General features: G+C 38.2%; 1 protein-coding gene across 4 annotated transcripts in view; it reads left to right on the forward strand.

Moving 5' to 3' along the window:
* Window positions 1–23,758, forward strand: part of mast4 (microtubule associated serine/threonine kinase family member 4) — a 100,743-nt gene that overhangs the window by 32,431 nt on the left and 44,554 nt on the right. For all 4 annotated transcript variants that reach the window (XM_039614695.1, XM_039614697.1, XM_039614696.1 and 1 more), the window contains exon 4: window positions 17,420–17,451. In XM_039614695.1, coding sequence (XP_039470629.1) covers window positions 17,420–17,451 — 32 coding nt within the window. The remainder of the gene's footprint in view (window positions 1–17,419; window positions 17,452–23,758) is intronic.

A 23,758-nucleotide genomic window follows, 5' to 3' on the forward strand; every position in this document is an offset into this window, starting at 1 on the left:
ATGCATTGCTTTTCTGTAGCCCTCTCCTTTTCTTTCACACCAGTGTCAGCTATCATGTTTGTTTTTTGGTCATTGGCCTAACCTTCAGGTGAGTAGTCACTGACTGCAATAAGACCAGTGAGGACAGTTAGTCCTGCATGCTGCAGCCAGGATGCCAGATTCATTGTTGAGTTTGGAGCAGAACAATGCTGGGAAGGATATCCTCTCATTTTCATGGTCATCTAGGGTGCCCAAAAAGCATGGCTGCTCAGAGAAATGAGTCTTGGGGCTCCCATATGCCCCCGGCACCCACCATACCTCCCATTCACTCCCACCAGTCGCTACGCTAAATTAGAACTGCCCATCTTCTCTCTGACTCTCCCCTCACGCTCTCTCTCCCTCTCTCTCTTTCTCTCTCCTGTTTTCTTGCTCTGTCTCTCTCCTTCACTCCTGAAGTTGGAGAGCTGAGGAACAAGGGGAGGTGTCAGCTGACCGCCCCCCTCCAATCAGATAAGTTCTGATGGAAGTGTTTAGCAGCTGCTAAGATCAGATTTAGCCTGAGGGAGGGAGGGTGCAGGAGGCGAGCCAGTGCAGCATGGCTGTGCACCGGTAAGGAGGTATGATAAGTCGGGGCTCTGTACCATGGACGAGCCCAGCATTCTGAGGAGACGGGGGCTACAGGTAGGAAAGCAAATCGAGCTACGCCTGCATGTGCTGCTGTGTCTGTTGGGACTTTTTCCCTGGATCTGCATGTTGTTTGTGAGGCTTGTGCATTGATTGCTCTTTTAACAGAGCACATTCAGGACTTTGAGACCTTTCTGCTTTAACACTTGGCATATTGATGCATGCTTGTGTGTGAGAGAATCTCTTGGCAGGACTGTCTGCACATAATTCACCATAGCAGTTGGTAATCCTTGTCTTTCTTTCTCTGTAAAGATTTGTAAATAATGGTTCACGTGGCTGTGTTTTCATCCAAGCTGTGTTACTTCTTGAAAATGAAAATGAAATCAATTCATTTTCACATTTTATTTGTGTTAGCTGTTGGCAAGGGGAAACGAGTGCTACGTGTACTTGGAGAAAGATTGATTACTGTATGTTTTGAGAGGGGGTTTCTTGTGGAGTATTGACTTTTTATGATAATCAAGCTCACATCGAGGCTTTTTCCTTGTTGTCAGAAATCATGATTGAGGTGTGAGCAGAGATCAGGACAATAGTCAAAACAAATTATGTATTTTAGTAAATTATGTTTGCCATCACAGCAATACCATAAGATAAAAATGGAAATTATGCACGTGTGTTTTATAACATATGTCATATCGTTTTTAATCAAAGGCCTTTTAAGCTTTATTCATGTTCTTCCACCAACACCACAAACACTGCAGCAGCTGCTATATTTTTTTATCTTTAACTAGGCTTAATTTATAATTTTGCTTACTCTAGCTAGAGCCAGGTACAGAGTAATTGGGAAACATTAAAAAGAAAACTGCTTTTTCAAACTTGTACATGTGTTTTGATTCACAAACTCTGTGTAATCCATGGTAATTATCCTATTCCATGGCTGATGAATTTAACCAGTAAAACTGCTTTCATAATGTGACATAAAAAAAAAAAAAACATACTGAGAATATTTTGGAATTTTTCCTCCTTAAAAATTAGCTTTTGAGGAAGCCTTAAGAAAGAATCTGTAAGATTTGACTTTGACACCAATTTTGTGAGTATAAATGTGTTGCTCAGTGATTATGAATCTTTTTGAAAGTTAGACAGCAGAAATACTGATGTTTAATATAAACTGAAATTCTTTTCATGGTCTTAATGAGTTTCTGTGGAGAAACCAATAATACTTTGTGTAATTTTTCAAAAAGCTTCCAAACAGTAATTTTGTGCACAGTTGCCCTAATCTCTCTGTTCCTTTGTGGCAAACCCCTACCACCTCCCCCCTTCTTCCACACAAGCCTTCTTTATGTTCCCTCACATGCACCAGCTACACCGAACACAGTGGACTGTGGGTTAGGCTGCGGTAGCACTCTAACTTTCACATTCAAAAGGAAACACGGAAGTTTGTCTGCGCTGCAGTTTCCCCATTCATTCCCAGACAAGGAAGGGATGACATCATTCCTTGAGTGTTGAGTGTAAAAACAGGACTCTTTACAATAGGGAGGTTCAGAGTTGGCCAGATGTTGCTGATTCTGTTTTCAGTAGCTCGGGTTTATTCAAAATTAATTTAAAAAAATTCATTAATTTTGAATTTAATGATTCTTTTCATTTTACACAGCATGTGTCTGGCCCCACACACACCAAAGGACACACACTGGACCTTGTTTTTACCTTCGGATTAACCATTGATTTTATTTGTTCTGAGGACATTTTTATTTTGGACCATTGTTTTCTTTTTAACTTGTCTTTCCGTCTGTCTCTCTCTTCTGTTCGACATGTGGTTTGCTCTCGCATCTTAAATTCCTCTACTGCTGCAAAATTTTCTGATGTTTTTAATTTAGTTTTACCTTCCTATAACAATTTGATTTATTAACAAATCTTTTTAATAATCATTGTCTTTCTATCTTAGACAATGCTTTTACTAGTCCTTAGGGACTAGTAAAAGCGCTATACAAATACAGGCCATTTTAAAGGACTTTTAGTTTCTTTTTAGTTTCTTTTTCAGTTCGAGATGTGATAGATGCCTATTTCTCAGACCTAGTCTCAAAGAGCAGAGGTAACCCCAAGGTACTGTTTGACACCATTAGTGATATTGTTGCTCCTGCTCCACCTGCTGTCCAAATTTCATCGAATAAAGATTGTGAAAACTTTCTTTCTTTGTTGAAAAAGTTAGCAATGTGAGGAACAACATCTCTCCTTCTGTGTCTCTGTTGTCTGCACCAACTTCACTTAGGCCTGTTATTTTAGAAAGATTTTTACCCGTGTCCTTGCCTGAGCTGGTCAAATTAGTTGATTCAATGAAAGCATCTTCCTGCTCTCTTGATATTTTACCTAGATCTATGTTTAAAAATGTCTTTCAGTCTGTTGGTCCCTATGTGCTTACAATTATCAATGCTTCATTGGTTTCTGGTCAGGTCCCTGTTTTTTGTAAGAATGCTGTCATTCTCCCACCATTAAAAAAACCCAAACTTGACGTTTCTCTGCTTAGCAGTTATAGACCAATTTCAAAACTACCATTCATCACTAAGATTTTAGAAAAGGTAGTGGTTAAGCAGCTCAAAGCTGTTTTAGATCAATACAACATTCTCGATAATTTCCAATCTGGCTTTCGTAGAGCTCACTCTACTGAAACTGCACTTCTGGGTGTCCTGTAACATTTTGATGAATTATGATGCAGGAGAATGCTCGGTTTTGCTGATGTTGGACCTGACCTTTGCCTTTGATACTGTCGACCATCACATTTTGTTAGATAGGCTTAGGCATTGGTTGGGTATATCAGGGTCTGCTTTGGAGTGGTTCAAATCTTATTTGTGTGAGCGATCCTGTGGCTACCTCTAAGTTCAGGTCCTCCTCCACTTCTCTTGTCTATGATGTGCCACAAGGACACCATAGGCAAGGACCCTTATTGTTTTTGTTGTATTTACCCCCTCTTCAGCACCTTCTTAGCACTTTTAAGGACATTTTGTATCACTGCTATGCAGATGATATTCAGTTATGTATCTGCTTTAAGCCTCATGATGTTTCCAAACTACAAATCTTGCATAGGTGCATAGACTCCATTAGAGGTTGGATGGCTGATAAGTTTCTTCAACTTAACAAGGAGAAAACTGAGGTCCTTGTTTGTTCTCCCGATAAATTTGTGCCCTTGGTATTGGAAAATGTAAGCCCTCTTGCTTCATTTGCCAAATCTTCTGTTAGGAATCTTGGTCTTACTTTTGACCCAGCTCTGATGTTGGACGCTCATGTTAAATCTCTGGTCCGCTCCTGTTTTTACCATTTAAGAAACATTGCTAAGCAGAGTCCTATTGTGTCATGCTCTGAACTGGAAATGATCATTTGGACTATTGTAATTCTTTGTTCATGTCACGCCGAGTGGGATGAGCCGTGTGGAGAAAAATCAAGGAGGATCCAATTGCAGGCACTCGTGGACGTGCGAAGGAGGTTTATTGTAAAAATAAAACACAAGTTGAAAACGGCAAACGGAACTGAAGATAACCTAAACTGGGAACAACTAAACTACTAAACATGAACAAGAACATGAAGGAGGGTGAGCAGAGGCATATTCAATTCAATTCAATTTTATTTATATAGCGCCAAATCACAACAAAAGTCGCCTCTAGGCGCATATGACGGTAGACAGCAGGGAGAACACACGGATGAGACACGATAGATACACAGACGGACCAGCGACTACAACATAAGACACGACTTAAATACACACAGAAGAACACGGGGAAATTACATTCAGGTGGGGAACACAGCTGGAAGTAATTGATGAGACAAGGGAGGCAAAACCGAATACACTCACATAAGACACCGACTTTCACAATAAAACAGGAAACAAGAAACCATTACACAAAGAATAACTGAAACATAGATTAATAATATCTATCTCTCTATCTCTCTCTCTCCCTGTGGTATAGCTCAATACTCAATACTGTGGTATAGCTCATACTGTGGTATAGCTCAATACTGTGGTATAGCTCAATACTGTGGTATAGCTCATACTGTGGTATAGCTCATACTGTGGTATAGCTCATACTGTGGTATAGCTCATACTGTGGTATAGCCAATACTGTGGTATAGCCAATACTGTGGTATAGCTCATACTGTGGTATAGCTCATACTGTGGTATAGCCAATACTGTGGTATAGCCAATACTGTGGTATAGCCAATACTGTGGTATAGCTCATACTGTGGTATAGCCAATACTGTGGTATAGCTCATACTTTGGTATAGCCAATACTGTGGTATAGCTCATACTTTGGTGTAGCTTAATACTGTGGTATAGCTCAATACTGTGGTATAGCTCATACTTTGGTATAGCCAATACTGTGGTATAGCTCAATACTGTGGTATAGCCAATACTGTGGTATAGCCAATACTGTGGTATAGCTCATACTGTGGTATAGCTCATACTGTGGTATAGCCAATACTGTGGTATAGCTCATACTGTGGTATAGCCAATACTGTGGTATAGCCAATACTGTGGTATAGCCAATACTGTGGTATAGCTCATACTGTGGTATAGCTCATACTTTGGTATAGCCAATACTGTGGTATAGCTCATACTGTGGTATAGCTCATACTGTGGTATAGCTCATACTGTGGTATAGCCAATACTGTGGTATAGCCCATACTGTGGTATAGCCCATACTGTGGTATAGCTCATACTGTGGTATAGCCAATACTGTGGTATAGCCAATACTGTGGTATAGCTCATACTGTGGTATAGCCAATACTGTGGTATAGCCAATACTGTGGTATAGCTCATACTGTGGTATAGCTCATACTGTGGTATAGCTCATACTTTGGTATAGCTCATACTTTGGTATAGCCAATACTGTGGTATAGCCAATACTGTGGTATAGCCCATACTTTGGTATAGCCAATACTGTGGTATAGCCAATACTGTGGTATAGCCAATACTGTGGTATAGCTCATACTTTGGTATAGCTCATACTTTGGTATAGCCAATACTGTGGTATAGCCAATACTGTGGTATAGCCCATACTTTGGTATAGCCAATACTGTGGTATAGCCAATACTGTGGTATAGCCAATACTGTGGTATAGCCAATACTGTGGTATAGCTCATACTTTGGTATAGCCAATACTGTGGTATAGCCAATACTGTGGTATAGCCCATACTTTGGTATAGCCAATACTGTGGTATAGCCAATACTGTGGTATAGCCAATACTGTGGTATAGCCAATACTGTGGTATAGCCAATACTGTGGTATAGCTCATACTGTGGTATAGCTCATACTGTGGTATAGCTCATACTGTGGTATAGCTCATACTGTGGTATAGCCAATACTGTGGTATAGCCAATACTGTGGTATAGCCAATACTGTGGTATAGCTCATACTTTGGTATAGCCAATACTGTGGTATAGCTCATACTGTGGTATAGCTCATACTGTGGTATAGCTCATACTGTGGTATAGCCAATACTGTGGTATAGCCAATACTGTGGTATAGCCAATACTGTGGTATAGCCAATACTGTGGTATAGCTCATACTGTGGTATAGCTCATACTGTGGTATAGCTCATACTGTGGTATAGCTCATACTGTGGTATAGCTCATACTGTGGTATAGCTCATACTGTGGTATAGCCAATACTGTGGTATAGCCAATACTGTGGTATAGCCAATACTGTGGTATAGCTCATACTGTGGTATAGCCAATACTGTGGTATAGCTCATACTGTGGTATAGCTCAATACTCAATACTGTGGTATAGCTCATACTGTGGTATAGCCAATACTGTGGTATAGCCAATACTGTGGTATAGCTCATACTTTGGTATAGCCAATACTGTGGTATAGCCAATACTGTGGTATAGCTCATACTTTGGTATAGCCAATACTGTGGTATAGCTCATACTGTGGTATAGCTCATACTGTGGTATAGCCAATACTGTGGTATAGCCAATACTGTGGTATAGCCAATACTGTGGTATAGCTCATACTGTGGTATAGCTCATACTGTGGTATAGCTCATACTGTGGTATAGCCAATACTGTGGTATAGCCAATACTGTGGTATAGCTCATACTGTGGTATAGCCAATACTGTGGTATAGCTCATACTGTGGTATAGCTCAATACTCAATACTGTGGTATAGCTCATACTGTGGTATAGCTCAATACTGTGGTATAGCCAATACTGTGGTATAGCCAATACTGTGGTATAGCCAATACTGTGGTATAGCTCATACTTTGGTATAGCCAATACTGTGGTATAGCTCATACTGTGGTATAGCTCATACTGTGGTATAGCTCATACTGTGGTATAGCTCATACTGTGGTATAGCCAATACTGTGGTATAGCCAATACTGTGGTATAGCCAATACTGTGGTATAGCCAATACTGTGGTATAGCCCATACTGTGGTATAGCCAATACTGTGGTATAGCTCATACTTTGGGTATAGCCAATACTGTGGTATAGCCAATACTGTGGTATAGCCAATACTGTGGTATAGCCAATACTGTGGTATAGCCAATACTGTGGTATAGCTCATACTGTGGTATAGCCAATACTCAATACTGTGGTATAGCTCATACTGTGGTATAGCCCATACTGTGGTATAGCCCATACTGTGGTATAGCTCAATACTGTGGTATAGCTCAATACTGTGGTATAGCTCAATACTGTGGTATAGCTCAATACTGTGGTATAGCTCAATACTGTGGTATAGCCAATACTGTGGTATAGCCAATACTGTGGTATAGCTCAATACTGTGGTATAGCTCAATACTGTGGTATAGGATTGTTTCCCAACATCAGACCCTTTAATGAGTTCTCTAAATGAACTCCTTAGACAGTGAGTTAGCTTCAGTGGTTGTGAGTTCAATCAGTATATTGTTGGTAAGTAAGTGAAGAGAAAATGAATGTGTTCTTTATTGTATTACCTCTCCATAGCTCTCCTGCTTGATTTTCATGTCTTTATAGCTGCCATGTTTTTTCCTTTACATAAAATTTGCTGGAATTCTATTGATTTTATTGATGCCTATAGCAGCTGCACTTTCCCTTCATCTTAATTAGGAGCATTCTGTCAGAAGCTCTCGCATTGCATTTTGAGCTTTACTGTACTTCTGGCATCCATCTAACACCACCTCATAATAAAAGGTCCCAGTCGAAATGAGTGCAGTGACATTGTGTGCCTCCAAAGAGCCGTTTGTGTGAAGTGGTGTGAGCCAGCTGGTGAGATGCAGCCTGGCCAACAAATTATGACAGTGCCGAAGCAGAAAGTCCATTTGCTTTCACATTTTGCGCATTTCGTTAAAGCTAACCCATGAATCTTCTTTATATTAACATAGCTATGGATTGAAATTATACTCCATGAAAGCAGTACACACTGAAATATTTTTTTTTCTTTTGTGCTAATTTCTCAAAAGCAAAACTACTTTAGTGAAGCTCCAAAGAAAAGCTCTTATCTGGGGGGTGGGGGGGAGATTGGGGCAATGTTGTTTTGCTAGAAGAGGCAAACAGCTTCTCTGCTGAAGTGTCCTTGTGCTAGAAACTGAGTTTCAAGCAACTCCAGCAGTACTTGAGTTTCGCTATGAATGAAGTCACATTAAGAGATTTTTTTCCCCTTTAAACAAGAACAACCACAAATAAAATCATTACTGAGAAATGGCATTTGAGGAAGTCTAACTCCAAATGACTAGTTAGGAGACATACTGTACAGTAATTTATGAGGGAGAAATTTTGTCATGGTGGACTGAAAATTTTATCTTATGAACTTTTGTTCTGAAAGGCACAATTTCTCTAAAGGTTTGGGGTTTATAGCAATTTTTCAGTCCTTTCATTTCTTGCTTTAATCTATATCATGTAGCATAAGCCTCTACTTTTACATTTTTCCAATGCCCTTACAGTAGGCCTACCTACTGTTTAAACTCAGCTCATGTCTTTTGTTATTTTTGCTTGCCAGTCCTTTCTCATCTCCAGCTGTTCATACCGTCTGTTGTCTGAGTTTGTACATCACGTCCATCATCTGTGTTTGCTCCTATCAAACATCAACAAACAATTCCACTTTAAACATTGAAGGGAGCAATGAGCTATATGCAAATCCCAGTTACAAATGTGACATGGACACTTTGGGCATTTTTTTTAAACAATCTCAAAGGTATTAACAAAGACAGCAGCAATTAAACTTGTGAACAAAGAAATGTTGTTATTATATTATATAAGTAACTTTAGCTTTTATGTTAGGTTTAAATTAAGCACTGTTAGCAGATTGGCACACACAGATCTGTGTTGTTTTGAATATATTTCTGTGACAGTTTTTCACTGAAACAGTTGGCCACGACAGCTTTAAATGATCGTTTTCTGTTCCTAAATTGGCCAACTTGCTATTTTACATATTTAAATATGGTAAATAAAACCTAATTCTACAAAACCTAAACTTTCGATTGATATGCAAGTCACTTTTACTAAACACATATTTGTAGGGGTTTCTTTTAGCTTTTTTTAAATGAGAAGTGCCTGAACATGTTAATTGTACAGTACACTGAGTAAAACGGCTTTAAGGTGTCCCTCCACCAACCCTGATTTGGATATTTGGACCGATTTCACAGACACAGGAACGTTCCACAAAAAAATAGTACATTACACATTACTTGTTATGTTTCTTAAAAGTAATGCAGTACGTTGTTCAATTATTTGTTGGACAAAATAATTACTTTTGCGTTACTTCATAAAATGATCCGAAACACATTGTCAAGTAATTACTCTTTCACAATATGAATCTTAGACCAGAGTACTATATAGTAGCACAAATCTCAATCCCAACAAGAACACAAAGTCAGTCTCTCTTTTAGTGTTTACATATGAACACAAGGTAATGAGAGAGGATGATCATTCTCTGTAAACCCTAGAGATGGTTCTGTGTAGATTATCTCACTTTCTGCAATATGCTTGCTTTGAACTTCTTAAATGCGCCGAGTGTAATAGGTTGATTAGATACTGTGTTAAAGAGGAGTTGAGCAGGTGTCTCTAATGAGTTGGTGTTAAGGTTTCACTGTTATCAGATTGAAAAGAACTTGCTCAAAAACAATGGTGGTCATCAAATTAAAAGAACATTAAGCTGGGTACCAGTCTTGTAATGAAGTGTTTCATTCTTACAGCATTGGATGAGGCAGTGGGTTAAGCATTTATGACACCTAACATCCTGCTACAAGCAAAACTACGAGGATGCCAACAGATTTAATCAGCAAAGCTTTCGAAGAGTATATGCACTTTACTGTCGAATCTCCTCCTACTGGCGCAGAAATCGATGTCTTTCAGAGTAAGCTAAGCGTAATGGTAGAAATTATTACTGAGATTGTAGACCTGGTTTTACTGATGTAAAGCCAGCTGCTCAGATTTCATTTCTTTGTGGTCAAGCATCAAGTCTATTATTTAATGTCGTTGTTTAACATAGCGTCTTTTGTTTGCTCGTCGGTGAATGCACATTAGGGTCTTGTATGTAGTCCTTCCTACACCACATGTTTGGAACTCTTTGATCTTTCCTGATCTCCAGATTCACTTTAGCTCTCTGACTTTGAAGGAGTGTTTTGCAATGATGAAGGTAAAATTTAGTTTTGAGTAAAACCTTTGATTAGGTTCCTTTTGCCACTCTAAAGACCAACAGTTCGTTTCATGTATGTTATGAATAAAACAACTGAACTGTGAACAATTAATCTATCCTCTGTTAACTTTTTTTTTTTATTTATAGAGAATTTGACTAACAAACGACAAACAAAATTGCGCTTTGTGTTTGATTAAATAGTGGACTAGTTATGAACCTCAAATCACATTTCTCCCCCACTTAACATGACTTATAAAGCCTGTGGAGCATGCCCATTAACAGTTCCACTGAACGCATGGTGATCAAAGTATTTTTTATTTTCTGTTTCTGTGAACCTTCCTCAGTTTTGTGCAGTGCTTAAGAGTGTACACACACGTACAGGGGGTTGCATCTAATAATTACTTTTAACCTAGCTCTCATTTTATGAGTCTGAAAAATGTATAAAAGAGGGGAAAAAATTGGAGCAGGAGCTTGCTTTTGTTCAACCAACTGTCTGAAACTGATTTCTTTTAGTATTTGGAAGACAAACTGAAGTTTAAAATTACCACATAGGAGTCACTCCTATGGCACCACTGGTAAACGGTTATCTTTTTTAAAAAAAAAAAACACTAAAAGTTTGCTTTTTCTAACTGATTATATTACTGAATGGGCTGCTGAACTTTGTTTTCTGTATGCCATCCTGTTATTGTTTGACTCGTGTGTTAGGCTTTGCAAACAACACCCGTTCATCCATCCATTTTCTCAGCCAGCTGGCTATCTGTGGTTGCAGCCAGCAAGGTGATGGTGGGATTACTAGTACATGTTAAATTTTAAGTCAGCATAGTCAATGTCTTCCTCACTAGCAACATGACTCGTACCCCACAGCTGCAATTTGCTGAGAGTTTCTGCAACTGAAACAGTATTGGTATTTTTTTGTATAGTCTAGATCTGAATAGCAATCCTGAGTGATCATTCTGGCATGCTATAGCAGCCTCCAGATGTGATAAGTATTCAGGAGACTAGGCTTCATTTCCCCAGATTCCACTCAGGGTTTGATTTGATGACATTATGACTTGATACAAGAATGGGAATTTCCTTGCTAGTCAGCAGAAAACTACAGTTAAAATAAGTACACTTTTGATCTTGAGATGTAGGAAAATCCAAAATAAATCAAAGGGAATTATTAATGAAGCATTACACATAGGCCTTTTTACGAGAGTATCACCACCACTTTGATGTGGTGTCTTAGATATGAAATGTTGTGGCTAGAAGGCATTCATTGACATTCACTCTGTGGAACAAAACCAACTTTTAGGTTCATCGTGTCACAAATGTTATCTTTCAGTACCAAATATGTTACTGTATAAACAGCTGAGTACATGTACAGGATCCACTTTCATTGCTCATTTGTTAGATTGCCACTTTTTCATGGCGTTACAGTCTGATCTTATTTGCTATGAAAGGAAATTTAAAAATAAATTTTAAATTTAAATGTAAATTTAAAAATTTAAATTTAAAATGCATGTATTAAAAGTAACCATTATTCACCAATTTAGTTGAAAATTAACTTTAGAAATTAGTCATAAAATTATATATGTATATATGTATGTATATATATGTATATGTGTATATATACACACATATTTTTATTTATTTTTTTTTACATGGAGGTATAAAACTCTATATGACTTTAACAATGACACCCACAGAAATATCTGTAAGGTAGGTGAGGGAGGTGAGGTCTACTGGTGCAATGATAAAGTGGGGAAAAAAAAAGTGAAGAAGTTCCACGATGTCAGCTAACACAATTGAAACTGGCGTAACAGAAAATCTGTTTGCCAAGTTTTTTGTTCTTGTTGGGGTTTTTTTGACAAAACCAATTCTTTAGACTGGTTGGCATGTCCTTAAAATGAGTTTGAAGTTGTACAGGTTTACACAAAGACCGATTTATCTTAGGCCTAAAAGTTAGCCAGGCTACAGGCTAACTAAAAGCCAGTTTCCATGGTAACAATTAGGGCTGGGCCATATCATACTGTTCACGGTAATACCGGTATAATGTTGAGCAACGATAAGAAAATGAAATATCGCGATAGAATATGGGTAAAACGCAAATGTGCAGTGCCTTTGTTTTCATACGCACATGGTGGAAAAAGCATGGCGGCAACGGAGAATGAGAAGGGCGAAAGAGGATCGTTGAATGAAACGGATGAACCAGAATTGGTTTGTAAAACTGCTGCAACTTCACTGATGTGGAAATGGTTTAGCTTTCGTCCGTCAGATACACAACAAAGCACTATTTTTGGTAGAGCATGCTAGTGGGTCGTCGTTATTACCGTGTTTTTTGGAAAATACGGCACACTTAAAATCAATCCTTTGATTTTTCTGAAAATCGACAGTGCCCCTTATAATCCCGTGTGCCTTATGTATGAATTCTGATTGTATTTACTGACCTCGAAACGATTTTATGTGGTACACGGCGCTCGAAAATCTGTCTAATGTTTTAGTACGACTTTGCTAAGCTACGAACCCGCACCGCTTGATGGATTGTCGGAGCATTACGGCTATCGTAGGCAGGAGCCTCGCGGAGTGATACGTACTGTGCTTCAACATAATATTACCGTATTGTGTGTATAATCTCTTTTTAAGTTTTGTGGATATTATATATGGTTATGCTGAGGATATGTCAGCCAATTTCCACTGGAAATGCCTTTTGGTTAAACTGTCAGCAAGGAATTTGCATTTGCACTGTTAAATTTTTATATAGCTTTAATGCACATAAAACACAGCTGCTTGTTTAAGTGAAAATACATTGATGTTTCCTTTTTTTTTTTGCACTAATAAAGTTGTGGAGTTGTAAAGTATTTTGTCTAGTGTCAATTGTATCGTCAGTTATATCGTTATTGCAAATTATCAAATGTATATCGTGGTAAATAATTTTGGTCATATCGCCCTGCTCTAGTAACAATCTATAAAAACCGACTCACCAGTGGCACCAAATAACAAAAAGGACGAAAGCATTTCTCATACATTCTGGTTTGTTTTGCAGCGATTTAAGTCTCTTCAAGGAAACTTGAGTATGAGTAGAGGTACTGAGCTTTGCCATGTTATGAATTAACAATACTAGTGGAATTTATGACAAATAACTAAGATTGTCTTTGGTTTTGTCCATCTGTCACTTTGAGATGTCGATTTTTCTGAGTTTATATTCAGAAATTCCTGGATTGGCTGCTTATATGTTCCATGAAGATGTGTTTTCTGCATTTGCTTGAATCTGGCATTAAGTAGAGCTCTGTTCACTTCATTATTCAGCTATTTCTTCAGTGTTATGTCATATCAGTTAGCACCAGTGGTCCATTGCCATTATAAGCCATGCATGTCTATACATCATCCTCCTTCCAGTGTGTTCTACACATATTCAGTGCTTTCAGATCTCAAGCTATTGAAAGCCTTTGCAATACTTTATTAAAGAGCTATTTCATTAAATATGACTCTTAACTGATACAGTCTCTCTAACGCACTGAGACAATCGTATTGCTGGAAAATGTAAAACAAAAACATTCTGAAAAGTCGGATGTGATTTCATTAAATGTTAAGAGTTGTAACTTTGTATATTTCTGCAAGCTCAGAGTTTCATAAGCTTTTTAAAGATGCTGTTTTGTGGAATAAGAGGATTGATGTCATTTCTCAGTTCGTGTTAGATCAGCGCTGCTTTTTTAATACAAGAAAATGTGATTTTGACAAAAGCCCAACTCTGGTTTGAGGTAGAACTCGTCTCACTATTCAGTGCGCATTCAGTGCTATCTGAAAGCGTTTGTTGCTAGTAATGGAGCCCTTTACTGCGTAAGCTTTGCTTACTCAGAAAGGTGTCAAAAGCATGAAGAAATGAGACATTTATTTTACTTATGTAAATATGTTCCTGAGGCATGAATATGAATACATTTATGTTACAGACTTCACACATTGATTTGGTGTTCTATGATTGGTGGCTTTTCCATCACTGTAAGTCATTCACTGCCTGGTAATTAGTGTTGTGTTAGCTTCGGTCATGTCTCTCAAGGAAACACTCTGCCCTTGGTCTTCAGTAGGCACCGGGGGAAACCAGACATTAAGCCCTAATTGATAGCAAAGGGAGAGTGGGGCTTAGCATCTTTTCTGCTGACTGTAGCAGCCGATACATATCAACTCAATGTCCTATGCTGTTTGAGACAAAGGCCCTGTTCTTATCAGGCTGTTGTTATTAGACAATAAAACATTTTATTATCCTATCTTTGGGATTTGTAGCCCCAAAACAAAATGTAGCCAAACCTGGTTATTTATCTTATTTTAAACATTGAACTGCACTGAAAGATTTGTGGCAATCAGAGCTGAAACCACACACAGAATTATTCTGAGGGCAATAAAACACCTGAGTTCTTTGCAGGAGTGTATAAACAAACTGTCCTATTAATTCTACGGGGGATATAATGATCTGTACACTGGGATTGTCTGTCATTGTCTCATGTTGGTCCTTGACTTGCATGGCTGTTCATGTGGTACTCATACAACAGATGGTATAGCAGCAGCAGTGGCTTCATTTGTAGCTTGCTGTATTTTACTTATTTGTTCCTGGCAGCTTTTAGAGAAAGAAATTCTTTGGAGCATTTTCCTGAAACATGCAATTTAATTTCTCTAAAGTAGCTGAATATTTGTAGGAGCTGATTGTGTTACAGGTTATAATGCACTGAAGGTGGTGTTTAGGTGTGACTTGTCAACAAAGCAAGAGGGCAGCAAGCCTGATATTCTTTTTTTAATGTTTCAGTTGCAGTTTTTTTTTTTCTCTGCCCATGGTGTCAGCAGTTGCCGTGGATTCAGGTGATTTGCAGCTCCACATAAAAAATGCAAACATTTTGTTGCTGAAAAATGTAGTTTAGTAAGGTTTCATTTTCCTTGACTGCTCTAGAACCAAAATATTATAACATCATAGGTCTTACTTTCTAATTTAAAAAAAGCACCCAATTTTAGGGACCATTCACTCCAGTGAAGCTGCCTTAGTACTCCAAATATGGAAATTTCCAAGTGCAACACTACATCTTATTAAAAATGCTTCCTTCAAAGCTCAAGACTGACAGCTTGGCTTTGTCCATCAGTTATGCTCCAGAAGAAATGCACATCATCTTGTCACTAAAGAAATGAGGAAAGTGGCAGCAGTTTGTGGAATTGTTAAAATCCTGGGACTAATTGTACTCTTAGATACGGACAAATATGTATATATAACTTCAGTTGTGGACAAGTTCAACACATTCCCAGAGGCACCGTCATAATACTTCTAAAAAAATTGAAATGGACGTCAGTCAATCCAAAACAAATAACCAAACAAACTTTGACAGTGGTGTTCACTTCATCAGGTATGCTTCTGTGGGGAAAAATAAAAAATCACCTCACTGCAACATCATAACACACGTGCCAAAGTTACTAAATATGGCACCTGGAACATTAAAGAAATGTTAGATTTTACACTGTAAGTAATCCAGATGTCTTATTTGGGGCCCTGTTAGAACGTTTGAATACACATAGCTTAGCTCCTCAAAGCAATCAAATTAGGCTCCAGTCAGACAGGCTTACAGACAGGTCAGTGACAGTCCCGTGACCACCAGTTACTCAGGAAAATTGTGTCTTCAGTGACTGGTTGCTGAATGTTGCTTGCAGTCTCTAGTGTAAAATTGGTTGCAAAGAGGAATGCTATATACGCTTAAAACTTGTGACTGGTTTGGTTGGTAGCAAATTTCCATGGTTGGCCATAGTTTGCCTGGCAGATGCCGACTTGTCCGTTCACTTTTTCAGGTTTCATCCCTCCACAGAGAATAAATGCCAAGTGTTTGCAAGCAAGCGTCTTTCATGCAAACTCCAGACGACTGCAGCAACCTTCTAGCAACCAGCAATCAGAAAGATTTTTGGTGTAACACCATCTTTGTCACCTTGTGACTCCCAGCAGCATTCAGCAACTACTCACAAACTGGTTGGGCAATACACAATTTTCGCCAGCACCCAAAGGTTGCCAGCAGTACAGAGTTCACTTTACTCTGAATGTGATGTAGATTTGTATCCAGTCCTTCAGCTAAACCATTGTATTTACCTTTAGGAAGAAAGCCAGCAGGGCTTTCAATCCTGAAATGTGGGAAATCTTGTATGTATTTAATGCCTCTTCAGTAAGTTTGTGCCATCTCTTTGGTGATGTCACAATACAATTTGATTTCTGTGTTTGAGAGACTGGACACAGCTATGGATTTAAAAAATAAATAAATATACAAATAAACAAACAAAAAACACCATCATAAGTAAGTTGTTTGCCTGCAAGAAATTTGCATCTCTGCAAATGTTTGCATGCAGTTTCTTTTTTTCATGCAACAATCTTGTGAGAAAACATAAACCCTCCAGAAATCAGTGAGGGCATTGTTGTTTGCTGGGCTGTTTCAGTACACACAGTGACCTCTGTGTAATTTTGCCCTCTACAACTGATTTTCAGTCACTTTTTTTTCTCCTTTTGTTTTTTATACATATAAAGTATTAAAAACCAACACGTGTAGAAGAAGTTAGGCAGACATCAAGTTGCATTCACAGCATGAGGAGGCTGTGAAATGTATTTTTATGCTTGTGTTTGGTGTGTTTGACGGAGTTATCATGTTTCCTTAATCTACACTAAATGTAAACAATCTGCAAGTAAGGCAAAATCAATTTAAATCATTTGAGTCATTAATTTTATTACAGCTGTTACGTGATTAAAGTGAACAGTTTGAACTCCAGATGCAGATTATTCCAGTTCTCTGGGAATGGATATAACAGCTTCACACCTGCTCTGTGTTCTCCGTCCATATGTTGGGTGTTTTTGAAGGTGTTAACCTGCTGGAGCAGCTGAAAAGCAGAACAGATTAAAGTTTATGATAGAACTTCAGTTGCTACCTTAATCATTACCTCCTTTCATTTATTTTTAAACATAAATATAATGTTGAATATGGTGCTTGTAAATTAATGCTGTTTTTCAAGTTTTGCTTTGCATTTGTCATTTTCAGGATATAAATATGCACATATATGACAACATATCTTCTACAAGTAATTGGTAGTTCTTCATAAATGAGCCAAAGTAACCTTTTAATAATGCTGACTTTCTTCTTTGTTCTTTCTTGGTAAAAGATGAGTTAAAGTACATTGTGGTGCTAATTTTGGTGCTTATAACTCTCTTGTTTTCATTTACAGAAGGAGCTGAGTCTTCCCAGAAGAGGCAGTTTGTAAGTACCATCTTAAATGTTAAAGAGATATAAAGTAACTACCTCTTTTATTGATGCCCACTGTATCCATAAAAATAGTAAGGCGTGCTTGTCCATTCTTATGAGCAACATGAAACTCTTAGAAGCTGTCTATTCGTTAGATTTGTTCAAATGAAAGGAAATATTTACATGAAAGTTTAAATAAAGTTGTAAAGATGCCACTGTATACGTGTACACTGAACATAAAGCTAAACAGTATTCATGGTATTTGGAAGGTTTTCAGCCTGTCCTGTCCAGCCATGTTATCTTTCATCTAAAAATGTACTTTAATATTATTATGGACTTTCCCCAACTCTCTACCCATACTACAATAATACTACAGTACATGAAATAGCAAAGTGGTGTTATGAGTGCTTTGTAACTCGAGGATAAAACTCTGAAATACCTGGGAATGTCTGATTCTCAACATGTAGAAAACTGTTGGACAAAGGTGTGAGTTCAGTTTTACTATGCAGATTATTTTCTTTCCCAGCTGTTGTGTGCTAGTTAATAAAGTATTAGCCCCATTTGGGCTCATTGTATTTTGTGTTGTTTGCCTAAAATAGCTCTTATGTAACCTATTTAGCTAATACCTATATGAGTTCTCACCTTAAAGAGGTTTTACATATTGAAGGTGCTTGGTCATATACTCTCTAGAGTCTCTCTCTCTTAAGATGATGTAAGTAAGTGGAAAAACAAGTCAATTTTCCTTAAAAAAATCCTTTTATAGCTGGAGAAGAATGGATCTTGTTAGCTCTATATTATACATGTAATCATCTTGACATGTTAGCGAATATATGACAGCTCTTGATTTGTTTTGTTGGAATGGAGTACTTGCCTTTTTCCCCCCACACTGTCATTTTGGAAAATAGAGGGAATATCAATTTGCATGGTGAAATAATTGACCTCTATTTTTATAATGGTCTGTGTTGTCATCAGAAAAGAACAGACATCTGCACTGAATCAGACTATCCTCCTCAGGCTGGCTGTTCATATTTGTGTTCACAAGCTTATTGAAGGTGCTCCATGGGCAGATGAGATGCAGCTTTAAGCCATGTGAAGCCATAAAAGACTTCCTCGACATCGATCTGCTTTAGTTTGATTTATTTCCTGGTGGTGAGAGAGTTATCATGACACCTTGCTGCTCTCGCTGCCACCTCACCAGAGAGGGCAGGTACTGTAATGGAGGTGACCCATTACTAACATGCTGCTGTGAGATCACCAACTGCACTGGTGTATATTTAGAGAGCTAGAACCTCTAGTGACCTTGGTAACCATAGTAATGCTGTTTGGATATGACAAACTTGATATGGTGGCTTCAGATGTATCCAAGCTTACTTTTATTTACTAAGCCAAAACATGGTTGTACTAATTTGTCATCTTTTAAAACAAGAAGAGAATATCAATTCTCATTAGTATTACAGCTATATCCTCACTGTTGGTGCTTATTATGTGTGGTTGGGTCACATGTTGATATGACATGTACGAGCCGATTAAAGAATATGCTGGGGGGGAAAAAAGGTTTAAAAAGACAGCCAGGTGCTCTAGCTACATCTTCTAATCAGTGCAAGGAAAAGTGCACTGAATTCAAAGTGGTTCCTTAGTGCTGGCTCAGTGTTGATTAAATCTCTGAAGTCTCTGAGGTTTTTTTGTGACACAGAGCCATCTACTGAACATTTGATGTCATTAACATGCTGGGTGATGCCTTTTAATTAGCATTATCCACATTTTCTTTTCATTACTGAGGGCATTTGTGTTTACTTTTTTTTTTCCATGGCAGCAGAAGTGATGGATTACACTTCTTCAGACAGTCATATCTACACTTGTTTCCAGTATGAGTCATTCTAGTAGAGATATCAGTTTAACCTATTTATAGACTGACCTTAATAGTTGGAAGTCTTTTGCTGGGTTCCAAGACTAATTGAAAATCAATTATTTGTATGCGGATCAACATGGATCACAGGATTTCTTGACCATGGCTTTAGATCCTGTTTCTCATCACCTGCCTAAATCATAGCCTTTTGCAGTTTGACCTCAAGTGTACTAAACCTGTCATTCTGTGTAGCATCATCAGCTGCTTTGCCATGCAACAGGATATTAAGTGCCTCTGTTGACTGTAGATTCTATTACATTTAGTTTAACAGATGCTCAACCATGCTTCATTAAGTCAGTTGCTAGTGTTTACTGAGATGTTTGAGTCTTAGCTTACAGCTATTGCTAAATTTTAATTAGCTAGTCTACAAAATGTTATAGACCATTAAAAAAGATCAGTAATTATTTCTTAAAACTATAAATGAGTTCCTTTGACATTGCTTGTTTGTATAGGCCAACGGTCCAAAACAGAAATATATTTACTTCCAGAAAGCAAAGGAAGGCAGCGTATCTGGAAAATTGGGTGTAGTTAAATCCCTTAACTTAAAAAATAGCAAATTTTCAAAGTTTTTATGTTTCTTAGATTCAGTTTTTATTTGCACAGTATTTTCTAGTGACAATTCTGAATTACATAACATAGACCTAACACATTTTTGCTTTTTACTAAAGAAAGATTTAGGTTAAGCAGGGTTTTTTAATGATTTAACCAAACACTAGTGCCATCTAGTGGTATCTGTCTACACACCGAACAGTTCAACACGCAGCATACGGAAAACAGCCCGTGCTTAAAACATTAACTTTAAAAAGTTACTTTGTATTCAAGTACTGAGTTGAAATATTTCACAGTGGCTGCTGTAACAGTAGATATCAATTAAGTTAGTCACCAGAACCAGTACTTGCAAAATTCTGAAAACGTAAAAGTATGTTTTTTACTACTATAGGTAATGTATGTGCCAAGGCTGCAGTTCTATTGAAAATGAATGGCATAGCATATAACTATTAGTTTGTGTTCTAGTCTTCGAGTCTATGTGTACAGAAGAAAGATGCATACAAGCACATTAAAAACTATTTGTGACAAATAGTGCAGCTGCTGTGATAACTTGGATACATTGGGTGTAGAATTACTTTGTGTTTTAGTAGAGAAAACTGATTTGCAAAAGTTAATATTCAAACAATGCCACTGTGCTTTTCACAACAAGGATGGAAATGCCTCCAATTTAGCAAAGTACCTAAAAGATCTGTTTTAGAAATTCAAAGTTACTGAGTTCTTGTTCAACATCCAAGCATTTTTCTTCTTATGTTATCCTTACATACATGGTACATTTTGTTTGAGGCAGCGGTGAAGACCATATGCTAAAGCCTTTGCGGTGGCTAACATTCTAAACGCTTAAGTTAATGCAACTAATGTTATCCCTATTAGTTATGTTAGCTTACTTTAGCCTTATATTACCCTTATATTAGCCTACTATCATTCAGTCTGTATTGTATCAACAAAATATAAAATGTTATTTTGGTAGCAAATTTGAGCAAGAGTTATGTTATTCTTTTACTTATACACGCTTTTAACTTTCTTTAACACACAGTGACCACAGAGGTCAGTTTTACAGTGTGGAAACACAACAATACTTTTAGCTGGAGCTTGTTACACTGCAGATTTGATGAGAGCACCCAGATGCTGTGCTTCAGTTCTTACTCAGCATTGTTGCAGTAAAGGCAGAACATAATTGGATAATAAGTACCCAAGGGAAGCTGAACAAGCAAACAGGAAATCGTTTGAAAAACCAGGTTTTAGCTCAAAGGTTATTGCAAAAAGATGTTAATCTCGAAAAAACGTAAGAAGAAAAATATCTCCACTTGTCAGCTTTTAAAGGTAAATCAAAGATTGGTTTAATCAATGTAGTCCCAAACCATATAATATAATTTGTCCTCCAAAATGTACAGAAACTGTTCACTTGGTTTCTCAAGGAAATTCTTTGTTATTGTTTATATCATTACCTAACCTTTGCTTCTTCTCTAAAAAGTCTTTTTTTTAATGTGACCTCATTTAGATGACAGTCCCAGGAATCAAGTTCTAGCACTGAACAACTTTAAGAAAGCTGTTGAATTCAGGTCTTTTTAAATAAGGTTTACATATTTCTATTCATGTACTGAGAGAAAGGTAAGAGGAAAGTATGCATAGATGGTTAGATGTTCTACTTTGAGGTCTACATTTGCATAAAGGTAGAACTAACTTTCAAATGATTTCTAGCTGAACAGTTGAAGCTTCTCTCTACACTGTGAGGGAGTTTGTTTTCCTTGTCCTTGGTACAGTAACAGTCATGCATTACATTAATTAAAAAAACAAACAACAACTTACTGAGTCACCTTCCTTTACCAAAAGCAAGATATTTCAGCTATCACTGAAAAAAACTAGAAGAATGCAGTAAAATCTCAGCTTAGCCTTAGCTTAGACTGGACTGTCTATATCGTTCTACTTAATCTCTGTAATTGCATTCCAGTTGTACCTGGTGTGCTTGTTTAAACATACTGTAACTTCTATCCATCCCTCCATCTTCTTCTGCTTATCCAGGGCTGGGTCGCTCTCCCCAGCCACCTCCTCCAGCTTATCTGGGGGAACACCAAGGCGTTCCCAGGCCAGCCAAGAGATATAATCTCTCCAGCGTGTCCTGGGTCTGCCCCAGGGCCTCTTGGGTGAGGTGTTCCTCACCCAGGAGGCATCCTTGTCAGATGCTCAAACCAGTTCAACTGGCTTCTTTCTATGTGGAGGAGCAGCAGCTCTACTCTGAGCCCCTCCCAGATGGCTGAACTCCTCACCCCTTCCGCAATCTCGTTCTTTCGGTCACTACCCAGAGCTCATGACCATAGGTGAGAGTAGGGGCATAGATTGACCGGTAAATTTAGAGCTTCGCTTTTACACTTCACCACGATGGACTGGTACAGCATCCGCATCACTGCAGCCGCAGCACCAATCCGTCTGTTGATCTCCCGCTCCCTTCTCCCATCACTCATGAACAAGACCCCGAGATACTTGAACTCCTCCACTTGGGGCAGGAAATCGTCCCTGACCCGGAGTGGGCACTCCACTCTTTTCTAGCAGAGGACCATGGACTGTAACTTCTAGTTTGAATTTAGGTAGTATAAATCTATTGGATTTTGCATGTAGAACATGTTGCCCACCACATCTGAAAGTGTTTTATAGCTGTTGTAAGAAGTTACAGTTTAAAAGCCGGCAAAGAAAGCCAATGTGATAATTCATGTAACAGTACAAATTCTTTGGCCACACTGTCCTTTATAATAGCAGTGAATTAAAATTTTACCCCTGTGCACAAAGTATTGTGAAAAAAGTGAATTTTAATTTTAATGTAAACCTGGCTAATGTCTTGCCTCTGCACATCCGGAAAAAAATAAAATAAATAAAAAAATAAATATTTGACATTTTCAATAGCCGTACATTTGACCTTTTATACTCTAGATACAGCTCTACATCTCCTTATGTGGCACTTCCTGCTTGCTATGTCTGCAGTTAATGCAATGTTTGGTATCATCTGCAGTGGCTCTTTGCTCCTCAGACATGTTCGTAGTAATAAAGAATTCATTAGTATACAGACTGAATGAGTGAGGTCTCCTTTGCCCTCTATATTTCTCCAGCCAAATCCAGGTTGCACAGAAGCATCATCCTACAGCAGGTATCTTTTGCAGTTCCTGTAGCTGACTCATTGCAAACACTTTTTTTGGAAGTGTGTTTCTTTTACAGAGTGATGTCAAATTATACCTAATAACCTCAATCTTTTGTAACTCAGCAACTCATTCACAGATAATTTCCTGGCAGTGAGTCACTGACTTATTTCAACTTCTTGGGATCTTGATGGTCTGGCAGTGCGAATAATTTTGCTGATGATGAATAATAATTTTCAGGGTGCTTTAAATTGCTGCAGGACACTCTGGGTGCGTCATCCTACTGTATTTTTTTTTTTTCAGTTTATGGCTCCTTAGCTTATGCACAAGCACTTAAATGATTTCTCAATTTCGCTGCATGTCTCCCTTTAAAAACAAAACCAAACCAAAAAAACCCCCATCTTTGCATTTCTGCGAGTTTGATTTACAGTCCTGCTTCCTGTACATTAACGGATATAGACTGGCAGTTAGCGATGCATTTTGTTTCTCTTCCGAAGATGACGTCATCCCTGTGTTTGTGTTGACATCGCACGGAGCAGCGTCACATTAGCGTCTGTCAAGGTGACTGCACATCCAAGACTTGCGTTTAATTTCTGCTCCGTAGCAAGTCACCAGCTTGTGAAGGGGTTGTGGTGGTGGCGGGGGGGCACAAATGTGCATGTGTTTGAAGGAGCAGGGGGCGTGTATTAGGGGAGGGGAGAAGGGGTATTGTCCTGCCTCCATGCCCTCCACAGGCAACTGA

Source organism: Oreochromis aureus, linkage group 7 (genome assembly GCF_013358895.1).
Source record: "Oreochromis aureus strain Israel breed Guangdong linkage group 7, ZZ_aureus, whole genome shotgun sequence".
NCBI lineage: Eukaryota > Metazoa > Chordata > Actinopteri > Cichliformes > Cichlidae > Oreochromis > Oreochromis aureus.